This window comes from Neovison vison, chromosome 6 (genome assembly GCF_020171115.1).
Source record: "Neovison vison isolate M4711 chromosome 6, ASM_NN_V1, whole genome shotgun sequence".
Classification (NCBI taxonomy): domain Eukaryota; kingdom Metazoa; phylum Chordata; class Mammalia; order Carnivora; family Mustelidae; genus Neogale; species Neogale vison.
In genome coordinates this window covers 61,448,795-61,463,126 of record NC_058096.1, presented here as the reverse complement: position 1 = coordinate 61,463,126, position 14,332 = coordinate 61,448,795, and the positions used below count along the sequence as shown (strand labels likewise).

General features: G+C 35.7%; 2 protein-coding genes across 6 annotated transcripts in view; one reads left to right on the top strand and one right to left on the bottom strand.

Annotated features, from left to right (window-relative positions):
- The window catches only part of ZBTB20 (zinc finger and BTB domain containing 20), a 782,602-nt gene that overhangs the window by 284,111 nt on the left and 484,159 nt on the right, over positions 1-14,332 (top strand). The gene's annotated exons all lie outside the window — the stretch shown is intronic.
- On the bottom strand, positions 538-1,157 carry LOC122908523 (protein C10-like). The gene has a single exon (XM_044251430.1). The coding sequence runs from the start codon at positions 1,130-1,132 to the stop codon at positions 815-817; it is 318 nt and encodes a 105-aa protein (XP_044107365.1). The 5' UTR covers positions 1,133-1,157; the 3' UTR covers positions 538-814.

The window sequence follows — 14,332 nt, the reverse complement described above, 5'->3', positions numbered from 1 at the left end:
TTTGCAAATGGCTTATTGATGCTGATTTTCCATCAGGACCACCAGTAGAATAGTGAGTGTCATTCTCTCACTAATAGGACAAGAATGATAACCTCTTATAGGATGCTGTTTATGCTTTTAGAGGGGCTTCACTAAAGCTGTGACCCATCTTGCCTATTTGGTTGTAAATAGAGACCTCAATAAATAGGTTGAAAGACATCTAGTTTCCCTCCCGAAGCCAACCTCAAATCTGTATACTATTATTGTCTATTTTGGTATATTGACTATGAATTTCTACAATTACTTACTTAATTGTTGAATCTTTGCTACCTTTCAAGGTAGGCATTCTTTAAAATATGGAATAGCACTTCATCTTCTGACCATATTTGTGATTCCCCAAACTTGAAGTTTGTCCTCTGGTGTTAATTTCTAGGATTTTGCAAATAGTTCTGTGCTTACCATCTTCATAACTTTCATAACTCCATTATATAACAGATCAGTGTTCTGTGCCCTTCCTTTAACTCTTCAAGAAAGTTTAACCCCATGTCATACTGTGGATATACCATTTCCAAAGCTGCACACGTCCATCTCCATTTAGCCTTTCATGGGTTGTACAGACTAGAAATGCATTATTACACATGTTCAAAGATGTGCTAATTTTACATAAAAATGGACAAACCTTTCTAGCTTGTTTTCAGCACACTTTATTATGCTTTTTGGCCACTGGTTCATATTAAAATATTATCTTTTTTTTTTTTTTTTTTTTTTTTAAGTCACAGGCACGTTTATTATCCTCTGGAACATTAAGGTCTTCCCTGCGTGGGATGGCCGACCCTCAGGAGGCAGCCACACTGCCGCCAGAAGCAGGTCCGTGGGGAGGCAATATCATGGGGGGCAGGGACAGTGCCTTCAGCTTGCCGTACAAGCTAGCAATCTCAGGATCCTGGGCTTCGTAAGACTTGACCAAGCGGGCAAACTTTAGGACACCTTCCCCGTCGCAGCTGAAGCCATAGGCCTTGATAACCTCCTGCTGAATCTGCGTGGCCACGGGCAGCACGAATTGCAGCATTTTGCCCATGTCGTTGCACGCGTTGTCCCGAGTCAACGGGACAAAGTCAAAGTGATTCATTGATTCTTCTTTGAGTTGTATCATAGCTCAAATGCCATCATCTTAAAAATATAACTTGTGTTATTTTCTCCCAAAATGTTTGGATTGCATTTATTCTCATTAAAAATAATAGCTAACAAACAATAGCAACAACAAAAAGAATAATAGCCACCATTTATGCAATATCTTTGATTTGTGAGGCCCTATATTAAACGTTCCATATGAGCTACCTCATTAATGCTTCAACAACATGGTAGAACTAATTCCTGTATTTTACAGATGAAGAAACTGAGGCTGCTCAGTTTGCTGCTGCTTTTTGCTGTTCACACAACCTGATCTTCCTACTGGTTATCTCTTAGATTTGAATGTCACTATTTTGATTTTAAGTAAGATTTTATCTACTACTTTCTCTTCTCTATCATTGGCACAATGTTGAATTAGAAATATGTTCAAGTACTAATCCATGGGAAATTCATTTATTATTCATTTGTCCACTAAATTTCAGGAACTGTTCTGCACACTAAGAGTATAGTGGTAAACAGTTGTGATAAGTAGCTTCTAAGATGACCCCCAATGATCTCCATATCCTATATCCCACCTCCTTGTGTAATTCCATATCCTTTAGTATTGACTAGGTCTAGTTTCTGGCTTCTGAAAAGGACAAATGTGATAGGCTGTCACTTCCAAGATTAAGTTAAAAAAAAAAAACTGTGACTTTAATCTTGAGTACTTCTTTCTTTCTTTGTTGGGTTGTTTTCTCTGGGAAAATACAAATGCCTTGTCATGAGGCAGGTCTGCAGATAAAACCAATTGGCAAGGGAGCAAGGCATGCTAGCAACCAAGTGAATGAATTTGGAGTAGAATCCTCCATTCTAGTTCAGATGAAACCATACACTTGCTTGAGTTTGATCCCAACGTAAAGAGGGATTTGACCCAGAGGCTTTGACCCAGATTTACCCAAGCTGCACCTAGATTCCTGACCCACAGAAACTATGAGATAATAAATGTTTGGTTTTCTTTAAGCTACAAAGTTTTAGGATAAGTTCTTACACCATTAGAGATAACTAATATAGCAATACTGCTAAGAGAACCTTATTCTCATGGATCTTAGACTATAATAGAGACTATACACACACACAAACATACACACAATATATGAATGAAGATGAGAAGTAGTTATTATAAGAGGAAAATAAATCAGGGTACAGTGAATTGGAGATGCTTTGGATATCATGATCAGGGAAAGGAAGACCTCTCTGTGAAGATTATGTTTTAGCTGAAGGTAATGAGAAGGTATCAGTCAGGTGAAGATAAAACAGGACCGTCCAAGCAGAGGAGATAGCTAGAGTAGGGAATAGTAAGAATAGGCTTGGCTTGTGTGAGGGACAGAATGGGCTACTGAGGCAGAAGCACAGTAAATTGGGAAGAGTGGTAGGAGATAACATCAGAGAGGTGTGCAGGAAAGATAATGGAAGGACTTACTGATCATGATTTTGAATTTGAATTTCATTCTTATTGCAACATATATACACTGTGGGTTTTGTATAAGGGAATTATATTATCTGTTTTTCATTTTAAGCTCACTCTGGCTTCTGTTTAGAAAGTGGATTTTAAGAGTCAAGAGTGGAAGTAGAGAAATCAATTAGGGAATCAAATAAGAGCTAATCATGATTTAGGTTGGTGATAGAGATGGTGAGAAATGGCTGGGTTTAGAATGTAATTTTGAGATTGAGTTAGTGGTGATTATTGGTGGATTAAATATGTTGGGAATTCCAAAGGCAAAAGGAATTCCATGGCTTCTAATGTCCAGCCTGATCAACTGGATGGATGGTGGCATCTTTCACTGAAGAAGTGCAGTTTGATTGGAGGTGGACATAGCACGTGGGTGCTATGAAGTCAGGAGTTTGGTTTTGAAAGTATTGTGTGGAACTACAAGAGGAATGCTCATTAATCTCTTTTCTGTGGTTCAAGCCAGTTTCCTACTCTGGAAAGCCACTTTAACATCCCACAGTATCTTTTTTCCTCCTAAGTTTTGTTTTTCTCTTGTAGTCTTTGTGGTTGAATTGTATCATGGGCTATTTGAATGCTAACATAACATATGTTGACTCCGTCCTTTCAATATAGTGAGTTAATCAGACATAATTTCTCTTACAGAGTGCTACAAAATCCACTGAGGAAAAAAATCAGTGTGGTATTTTGGTTATAATTTATCATAACCGAAATACCATTAAATAAATATTATCAAATACAAGTCAGTACTGTCTCCTTGATCCAGACTTTGTTATAGCTTCTAATCATGCCATATCCCTATTCATTGGTGTTTTTCTCATGCTGCCCAGCTCACCTTAGAAGTTTGTTATAGCTTTGCTAACGCTCCCATAAGTGCAGTGGGGGATTTGAGTGGATCTAAAATGAGAATAACTACAGTTACATACATACATTTATCCCATAAGATAAAGTGATCCAAAACTCCAGAAGAAATGCTAACAATGCCAATCGTAATGAGAAAGGGAACAACTGTCAAACTCAATGTCTTACAGAATTAAAAAGAAAAAAGCTAAAGCTCATTCAGGCTACTTGAACATCAGTGCCCTGCATGAGTAGTTAGCAAAAATGTCTTTAGGTATCTATGTGTTGCCAAATATGGAGTGATTCTCTAGCGCACTAGGAAATATAGAATTGACTCTCAAATACTAAAATATGAAACTAAGGAGCATAGTCTTGATCTGTTATTTCTGAGCCAATATATTATAACTGCTGTGCATTGCGAGATACTAGTATGAACTGGGATATTATAAAATTAAATTGTATTGTACAGTACATTGTATTGTTCCGTCAGATTTTGATATCCTCACTTTAAATAATTCATGGGAAGAAATGATCACTTCATAATGCCACAAACTCACAGCAGGCAAAACTAATTTTACACAATATGAAAACAGATTTTATTTATTTAAAAGGAATATTAAAAAAACACAACAACAACTTTTTTGACACCAGCTGCTGAGAAATAAATAGAATACTTTATGACAAAAAAATCTAAATCTATAAAAGCTGTTCCTGGGAGACCAAGTTGGGAATTGTAAAGATCCATTTAAATGCCCTGGTCAATGCTGTAAGCCTTATTTTGAGGAAAAGGAACTCTTCCACCTTGCTCACTCCCTGGGGAATAAAATGGTATTGGGAGATAATTAGCTTTACAAAAACTCCCTGACACCTACAACATAATGCCAAGGCAGTGGCAAGCTTTAGTTATCACTCCAAGGATAACCTCCGCTCCCCCATTAGTCCAAATAAACATCTATAAGTAAATGGTAACTAGCGTCCTTAGCTACAAACTAGAAATTACTGCTTAGCTTTGTCAAAACCAGATCGTAACTAGAAATGGAAGGAATATTTTGGAGTGACCACACTAATTTTCCTCTAACTGTGGCTTTAAGAGTAGAATGAGAAAATAGGGTGAAAATATAAGATGTTTTCTTTGAGAGAGTTTATTAGACAAACATTTTTGCATACAAAGATACATTTTTGCACAGTAAAAAATCTGGGCTTGCTGTTCAGTTTGATAATAACTCCATATCTGACTCCCTCAGATACTGGTTTCAGACAAAGAACGGGACCCATGCCATAGGTAGGTCTGGGTTTAATCTCAGAAGCATAAGGGTCCAGGCATTCAAATGGTGTGCAGCCCTCTTCCCTGAAGCTTCAGAGAGACAACAGGGATGGAGAGGGGCAAGGGTTGGAGCAAAGGAGCTAAGAGATAGAGGAAAGAGAGAAAGATGAGAGTAAAGTGGAAAGAATCAGGCACCAAAGCAATGAAAATACATTCCTTTGGCAATATAAACATTGTTTATTGAATTTTTACTTTTAAAAAGTGTTTCACTGAAAAACTCTTGCTGACAGTGGGAATGTAAATCTGAGGCTAAGAGACTGACTCACCAGCAGAAGTTTATTATTATCTCTGATAACAGCTGAATTCCAGTCTTTGTGTACTGTAAAATGGGGCAGATCTGTATATCCATGGCGTCATAGGCACCCTTAACAAAGGGCTTGTCTCTGGTTTTGTTATAAGTTGCCTTCTCGAGTGGTTACAAGTCAGGAATTCGAAAGTTATTTTAGATTTCTGAGGCTTACAAATGTGAAGGGATGCAAATTGGGTGCTATTTCCCCCTAACTCTTAAAGATTTAAAATACTTTATAATGTAGCTGAGATTTAAAATGTTTAATAGGTGTTACCAAACTCTGATGGGATAGTGTTTTTAATACCATTCTGTATTTTCAAGGGGCAGTGGTTATACAGAGATAATAGGTTTCCTTTATCCTTAGTATGTCAGTGCAGTCTAACATATACATTAACAAAGCTGCTTCAGGAATAATAGGAGGAGCGCTGAGGTTCCAGTGATCTAAGTTCAAAGTCTGGTTTCATTCTACTTGCCAGTTGTTGGCCTTATGCAACTCATTTTAACCTTCTGTGCCTTATTATTTTTTTATCTGTAAAATGGAGTTAACAGTACCTATCTATAAGGGTCTCTAACCATTCAGTGAAATAATGAAGTTCTTAGGGAAGCTTAAAGTACTATGAAAATATTGCTTTAATCTTTTGACAAATATTATATAAATTCTATTTCTAAAGGCAACAGTGTTGCATTTTGAGGGATGGCTTTGGCATATGTAATGCAATATATATATAAATGACTCTGTTTCTGCTGAGCGTTGTGCTAAAGCATCACCAGTTATCATGCAAACATTAACCAAAACAACGCTGGTATAGCAAAATTAGTGTTAGGCAAACTGAGTAATATTGTAATGATTTTTTGGTGAATGAATATATGTCAGGCTATTTTCTTATGTATAGGAAGATATAAAACCAGAAATCCCAAAATCTTTAATTTCATTTCTTTGATTTTTCTAAGATTTCTACTTTCCAGATTATAAAGTTCAGATCCTTTTTACTGAAATCTTTCCTTCAGCTTTAAGCTTTTCTTCACAATGCAAAAGCTACAGATAGAATGATATTTAAATATTATTTAAGCAGAATTACTTAAAGGCCATATTAGTGTTATGAAATTGTAAATATCCTGAAATAAGTTGTCACCTTTCTACCTGCTCAAACAGATGCTATAAGTCAATTATCAAAACAGAACACACACACATAAGCACACACACACACACAAACACACATACGTGCATGCAAAAAAAAACAAAAACAAAAACAGAAAACAACACAAAAGAGAACCCTGACCTAAAATATTCATCTGTTTTATGTAGGAACAAGAATGGTCATACCTAAGTGGAGGAGGGTAGTTAAATGCAGATTTAGTATTTAAGATTTGAAACATCATTGCTGCCCATACAATTAAGAACACTTAATTAAACTTAATTATTAATTTTGAACATAGAGAATTTTAGAAATAGAAAAGATAATGCTTCATAACTTTAAGTAATACAATGATGTCATTTTTATTGATAGGAAAATGCATTATGCTTAGTTACAAAATGTCAAAGATTTTATCATTTGTGAATTTTGAGTTGTTGCCCTTTGCTACTTTGTGGAATTTACTTTGTTAGACTAGATTGCCACACTCTTTGAAAGACAATTGGTTTGATATTGACACCTGTCACCATGCCTTCATTAGAGATAAACAATAAGGTATATGGGTAGCACTGGGACATTCAGCCATAACACAATTAGGTGAACATTATATATACATATATTACAGAATGAAATAATTTTAGGGAGGAAAGAAGTTGTCCACTCTGGATGCACTTTTGTGGAAAAGAACACTAATGACTATGTACCTATTTGGCATTTCATCCAAACCTGAGATTGTGTTTATCCAATGGGCTGCTCTGAGATTCAGCAAAATGACTGAGAATGGATGGGCCCACTTGGGCAGAGAGAGGTCAGGATTCTGCTCACCTGGAGGAATAGGGTTTCAGGTTATCACCTCAAAAATAACATTAATTCCCTTTCTATGCAATTATAACATCTTTCATTTTCTAGGAGACCTGTCTATAGAATCTAAGAGGCTTATTTTCTTTCATGGAAATAAAGCAGTTAAGCTGCTTGAAATCTCAACAGATTAATATAAATGTTCAGATAAAAAGTTAGTATTTTAATGGTAGTCTTCAGACATAATTAGCAATGAAATTTAAGCAGGGCTTGGGAGAATAGAACTGTAGAATCCTAGAAAAAAAAATCATATCCTTTTGGAGTTAGAAGGATAGTCCTGTTCCCTTGTGTAGTAGATGAGGCAGATAAATGACTGGTCCAAGATCTTTTACTGGGAGTATGTGGAAGAGCAGAACTAGAAATATGTCTCTGGCCTCTAGTCAAGTGCATATTCTAGTAGAGCTTGACTTTTTTATATTTGGACAATAAAATCAATATCATAGAATGATATTGATCATATATTTTTTCTGGGCAGGTAAGTGTTCGCCCACTCTTATAGCATGAATAATAATGACAGACATTGATAGAACTTACAACCTTCTTAGAAGGACCCTAATTGGTTTACTTACAGTCCCTCACTTAAATCTTCATAAGAGCCTTATAAAGTGGGTACCATTGCTATTTCCATTTCATAACTGAAGGAGGAAACTGCAGCACAGCACATTGAGTAAATTTACCAATGAAACAGACCAATTAAGTGGTAAAGTTTGGATCTCAAGCAGTCTGGGTTCCAGAACTTCTGCCCTTAACCACTGTGCTGTGCAGCCTCCCAGGCATATTAGTTACATGCCTGTTTGGAAATGGTACGGATAAGTTCTCAGTGCTCCAGAAGAACCAGTTTCAAGAAGGAATAAAATATATGTGAACAGCAGACATACCCATTATATAAAATAAAAGGTTCAAAGAACTGGAGAATTTTACCTACAAAAGAAGAAACCATGGAAAGAATGTGAGAGCTATGGGGAAAAGGGATTCTAATCGTTTTCAATGACAACGGAGCAAAGCTAGCACCAATGGGTGGGAATTATAAGGAGATAGGTTCTGGCTCAATAAAGCAGTGCAGTAATCAGAATAAATAGTCTTGGTAGTAAGTTCCCTGTCTGAGTATACAGGCAGCATGTCTCGTTCTTCTTGCTATAGACGAGATTCCTGCACTGGTATAGTACATCAGAGTATAGCTATGCTCAATTAAGTGAGAGGTAAGGGGTGATAAATTTCATCTGAAACAATGCTGTAAGGAATGTAGGGGCTAGAGCTCTAGACAGATTTGGCATTGAATTCTGGCACATGAAGTTAGATTCAAATTACTTAACTAAGTCTCTGAATCTAACTTTTCTGAATCCCAATTTCCACATCTATAATTTGGAAATTGTATTAATCTCCTAGACTTATGGTGAGGAGGAGTAAATCAGATCATTACATAAATGTTTAGCACTGTGCCAGGCACATAATAAGTGCTCGGAGTGAGAAATTCATTAAACCTTTCAAAGATGAACTACAGTGCTGATTACTCGTTCATATGGAAAAGGAGCTTGGCCTAGCAGGTAATAAGTGGTACGACTTTGCCCACCCGTCTTTCACTGCCTTTGGATAGGGGACCATGACTCTGGAATGTGAGAAGGCCTTATAAAGGAAGCTTTGTAATACGACTTATTTTGAATGCAGTAGAGCAGCTTATGATTTAAAAGCATCCTGTGGTGAATGCTTTTGTAATGTGAATAATCACCTCCTAATTTATCTGTTGGGTAAGTTCAGAATTTGACTTACTGAGTCTTCTTAAAGCAAAGCGTACACCTGCACTCTTCTTCCCACAAGGTAGCAGGATTTTCATGCTGGGCTGACTTTCAGGGAAATAAGACTGCCTCCAGGATTCAGAATGGCAAAGGCTGGGTAACCGCTAAAACATAACATGGGTGCTGTAGTCAGGGAGAACATTAATTGTACTCGATGATGTATACATTTTTAATGAGCATGGAACTCCTATAAGTCAGCTGACCACTAGACTGTTGCACATAGGGATGTTGCCTAAATTGAAGAGTTGATTACTTAAAAGTAATTTTCCCCATATCTCTTTTTCTTCCTCCGAAATTTCAGTGGAAGTCAACATGAAATTATGATATGATACATAGATCCTTTGGGAAAAACTGAACAGCATTGGAAGGTTGTGTAATAGAAAGATCACTGGGTTAGGGTCTCCGAATAAGACCTGCCATGTACTAACTGCATGGCGTGTGTTAGGATGCCCTTTATTTGTCCCATATCTTATTGTCTTAGTTGTAAATAATCAGGTTAGACTTAGATCTGCTGTGTAACATCTAACTAAACATTCTAGTGCATCTGATTCATAAAATGAGGTGGAACTATTTTGTTTCTTTCCAAAAGAAAGACTAGAATAGAAAATCATAGAAAGAACACTTATGAATAGTTAAGAGGTTTTCTTATTGCCAATCAGCAATACTTGTCACTCTGCCTCAGCTTGAACCCTCTTTTGCAGATGTGATGATTTATAAGATATTTTATTTTGCTATGATATAGAAATGAATATGAACGTGGGCAAACTCAAACCAAATAAGTCTTTTCTCCCACCGGCCAGCAAACATTGACCTGTGTTTGGAGAAACTTGAATGTATTTGAGAGAAAATGACCTCACTCACAAATTAATTACATCTAGGGCTAAAATAATTATATCTTTTCATTGATTCCCTTTATTTTCACAGTATTCATGGAACTTTGCCAATTTTTTATAGAGTGCTTTAAACTTATTTATAACCAACTTGGATGAAGCATACTTTGAATATATCTAGAGACTCGATCCTCTACAAGTTGAATGGAGGAATAACATGCATCAGATGTGCATGCTTAAACTGTCTGGTGCTTCTTCTTCTTCTTTTTTTTTTTTAATCTTTTAATTTTTTTTTTTTTAATCAGTGCTTCTTAAAGAGAGCCCCTTAAAAGTTCGGACTCCAATTACAATTTTCCTAACTTTTCATGCTGGTTGCAATCCATGTAGGATGTCAAAAGGAGCCAGAATTCATAAATGACACTGACTTATCTTTTATCAAATGAGAATTTAAAACACATTTCTATACAGTTTCATGCATTATAGAGAGCTACTATTCAGCCCTGAATTTCTTATTTGTCAGAAGCTTCAAGCCAATTTTTGAGAGAAACTGTTAAACTTAATTCAATTAAAGAATAATGAAACTTCAAATTTAACCAGATGGAAAATGCAGACAAAGTCTTAGTATTCCATAATCATCTTCAGAATGATCCTGTCAACTCTAAAGATGCTAAAGCCATCAAGATTGCAAGTATGTGTGATGAGAAGTCACCATGATGCCAGACATAATGGCCCGTGACCATCAGTGGTTTAGAACTCTTTACATTCTGAAGGTGAAGAAGAATTTTACTTAGACTTTAATTTTGATTCCTAAGAACATTGCCATGTATGGTTATATGCCATTAACAGCGTTTTAATGTGTAGGCAAAAAACCTCCTCAGTCTTCCTAATAAATAAAAAATAAACATTTAAAAGTTAATCACAGAAAACAATTTCCATGTTCCATTTTCTTTTAAGAATGTAGCAAAAATAGGAAGCATATAGAAAGAAGCTATTATCGGGAATAATTAGAATAAGTCATTTAATATAAATTCAAGAAAGGTGAAAACTATAGTTATAGAAAATTGTCTAACATATGGAGTAGGAATCAAGATTTAATTATATGACGTCTGATCAGGAATATACTATAGAAGTTTCTTTATGCATTCAAAGATACAGACACTTATTGAGTACTTATCCAATGCTCAATATTTGATGTTGTGATTAATACAAGTAATAAATACATAAGTAATTGCTTCAGGTTGATTCTATTTGACGGTAAGATTGTATCTCCAGATCCTATAGGATAATGAAAATCTTTTCAGTAAATATATAAATTATGAACCAGTTACAAGATCAAAATTGTGTTTGCAGAAATACACTTGCAAAAATAGCTTCATCAGTTAACCCCATTTAAGCTCATTTTGATATCTCAGGAAGTTTCCGTAGTACATAATTAGAATGCAGACTTTTGAAGAAAGTCTCACATTTGTGAAGCCTACAAGTTTAATACCAGTAGAGACAAGTCAGTTTCAAAGAGAAATAAGAACCAGGCTTGAAATTTGCTAATATTCTTACATTGATATTGAAGTATTGGCTATGGGTTCCATGATGGAGTTCAACTTATGTTAAGGCAGAACATTTTGTAAGCACTACTTGGTTTTCTTATTGGAGAACTGACAACTCCTAAAAGCCCAAGAGCACCCTCTAGTGAAATTTTTGGAGTAGACCTATGGGGTTTGCTCTTGCCCTCCGCTCTCCTTTCAAATGACCTTTGATCACCCACAATACAGAAACTGGATTTCTACTATCTGATTTTATCTTCAAACAACTTCAAACAATTTCCAGATTACAACAAAAGTGGTATGCTTGTCAATTACTTCTAGTGGTAGAAATGCTGTAATGCTGGAGCCTAATACTCCATATTCCCATGACTTTTTAAAATTTTACTTACAATACCAGCCTGCTGCATATGACTTCTGCTATAGTGGTATGTTAAAATTGTTCTGGGACAAATATAACTAAATGAATAGTGGGAAGCATGAAGAATGGTACTGAATGATAATACTCCTGAATGATAATACTCCTGTCCCTACCTTCATCTGTCTTATGCTTGCCACTCTTGGTGCAGGTACACTATATCCAAGAACTTCTCTGGTACGTGGCAATATTAGAGGTCAAGGGGAGCAGGCTGAGATAGTAAGTAGAGGTCAAAAATTATAGACGAGGTCAAGAAGATTAAGTGCAAGTATTCATGCACTTCTGATTTTTTATATTATCTGATTACTGTCAAGATATATTTTTGCTTAAATCTTGAGCAGGAATGAAAATGACATATCCCACAATGTTCAAGATAGCACCTTATTATATCAGAGCTGCAGTTAGAGAGATGATTACAAAGCAGGCCCAGTCTTTGCTGTAAATTAGTTAAAGCTGTGAATATAATACAATTCATTTACATTAATAACTGTTATGTAATAAATGAAACAAAGCAAATCACTACTTGACTTTGTAGATAGCATGCTATAGAATGCTATTGTTGGAAGGGAACTTTGAGATCAGAATCCCCCCATGTTAGAAAAAAAAATGGGTGCACTTAAATGTTAAGTAACTTGCCCAAAATTATACACTCTGATAGTGGCAGCTTCAGGACTAAAATATAGGTCCCTTGTGCCTAATCTAGTGTTCATTATACTATAAGAATCCACTTATTAAAGAGCTTACAATGTTCTTTCAAACCGTTTTATTCTCATTGGTTATTGGTTTTTATGCCTCTAATAATTTATGGATATATCTTCACACTTTGAGTGAGAAAAGTGTGTGTACCTTCTAATTTCATCCCTTTTCTATCTCTACTTTCATGTATGGAAGAATAAGTTACTCTTTTGGTTACTATTAGGAAGAATACAAAAACATAATCATTTGATATGAGTGATATTGTTCTTGAAACACAGTGCCACGCTGCGTTAACTTTGCACGCTAAAAAAAATGGGGAGACCCATAAGTTAGGTTTTTTTTTTTTAATATTTTATTTATTTACTTGACAGACAGAGATCACCAGTAGGCAGAGAGGCAGGCAGAGAGAGAAAGGAGAAAGCAGGCTCCCTGCCGAGCAGAGAGCCGGATGTGGGGCTTGATCCCAGGACCCTGGGATCATGACCCGAGCTGAAGGCAGAGGCCCTTTAACCCACTGAGCCACCCAGGCGCCCCCATAAGTTAGTTTGATAGTATAGCATTACTGATAACCACCTCCATGATTCTGTGTTCTGATAGTACTTACTCCCTTGTGTTGATGGAAGGATTGCCAAAGTGAATGCAATTAAAGCATGTGGAACATAGTTGACATTAATTAAATGAAGTATCTATGTTAAATGTTAATATCTATTTAAAAAAAAAGAATAAAAATAAGAAAACTACATTTTTAGGATTATCCAGTAGAAGCCAGAGGTATGAACTCTGTTAAGTACTTTTTAGCATTATAGTCTAATTTCTTGAAAGTAAGAACAAAAAATTGCCAGATTCTACAAGTTATTATTTTTAATTGAGAATGATTATATAAGAAATTGCCATTTGTTAAAAGCATATCATATATTATCTTGGTAGAAGCTTATATTTTTTAAATTTCTCATTAATTATTATATTTTTAGTCTTGGCTTTAACCTTAATCTTACCACATGTGACCTTAGTATTCAACCTTTTACTCATATTATTTATGATGTTTTGTAGGTGAAGTGCTTGTGTATGGCAACTCAAGGCACAATTATGTAACTTTAATTTTGCTGTAAACTTAATAGTTTAAAAAAATTTTGTTCCTTGCTCCTTGCCTACTTTGCTACTCCTCAACACTCAGTATTGGTATTTAGAATGATAAAATAAGCATTCCCATTATAATGGGAAGAGATCACAGAGATCAACAAGTCAGATTCCTTCCTCGGACAGATTAAGAAACTGGACACCCTAACAGCAAAGATAGCTGCGGGGGGGGGGGGGTTGTTATTCCACATACTGACTGTTCTAGTAATAGAAGATCATAGTTTCTTATCTTTCTAAAAAGAATTGAATCTGTTCAATTGATTGTTTAATTTTACATTGATAGTCTGAACCAATAGATTGACAGTATAAATCAATGTCACCTGTGAATAGACCATACACAGTATTTTAAGCCTATCCAAGTAGGACAGTAGGCCACCTATGCTTGCCGGTTTTGTAATCCCTGTAAATTCACAAAGATGTTAAAGCCCACACTGAAACTCTTAAGTGATTATCTTGAAGAATTCTTCTCTAGCCGTGTAACTTAAACAGTCTGGATAATGAGACTACATGGTCTCTGCATGGTCTACTAAATACTTCCAGGAAGTGGAACCCCCTTCTGGAGTTATGAGAGAAATATCACTTCTAAAATGCCTTTAAAAGTGCTCCAGCATAAACATTACACTGGAACATTTCATTAGCTTTTTGAGAACAATAAAGAAATGTGGAGCATAATAGGCTAATATGTTTAAGTGGCCTTGGTAGAACCCTACTTAACTCAGTGGGATTTTCTGCAGCATGCAGAGGTGGAAAACCATTCCCTACATATTTATTCTGTAGGACTGCCTCCTTTTTTATTGCATGCAGTTTATATCAAAGGGAAGTGACTTTACCTGTAATTCTAAAACGAAGAAAGTCTCAAAATACAAGTTTTAGGAAAATC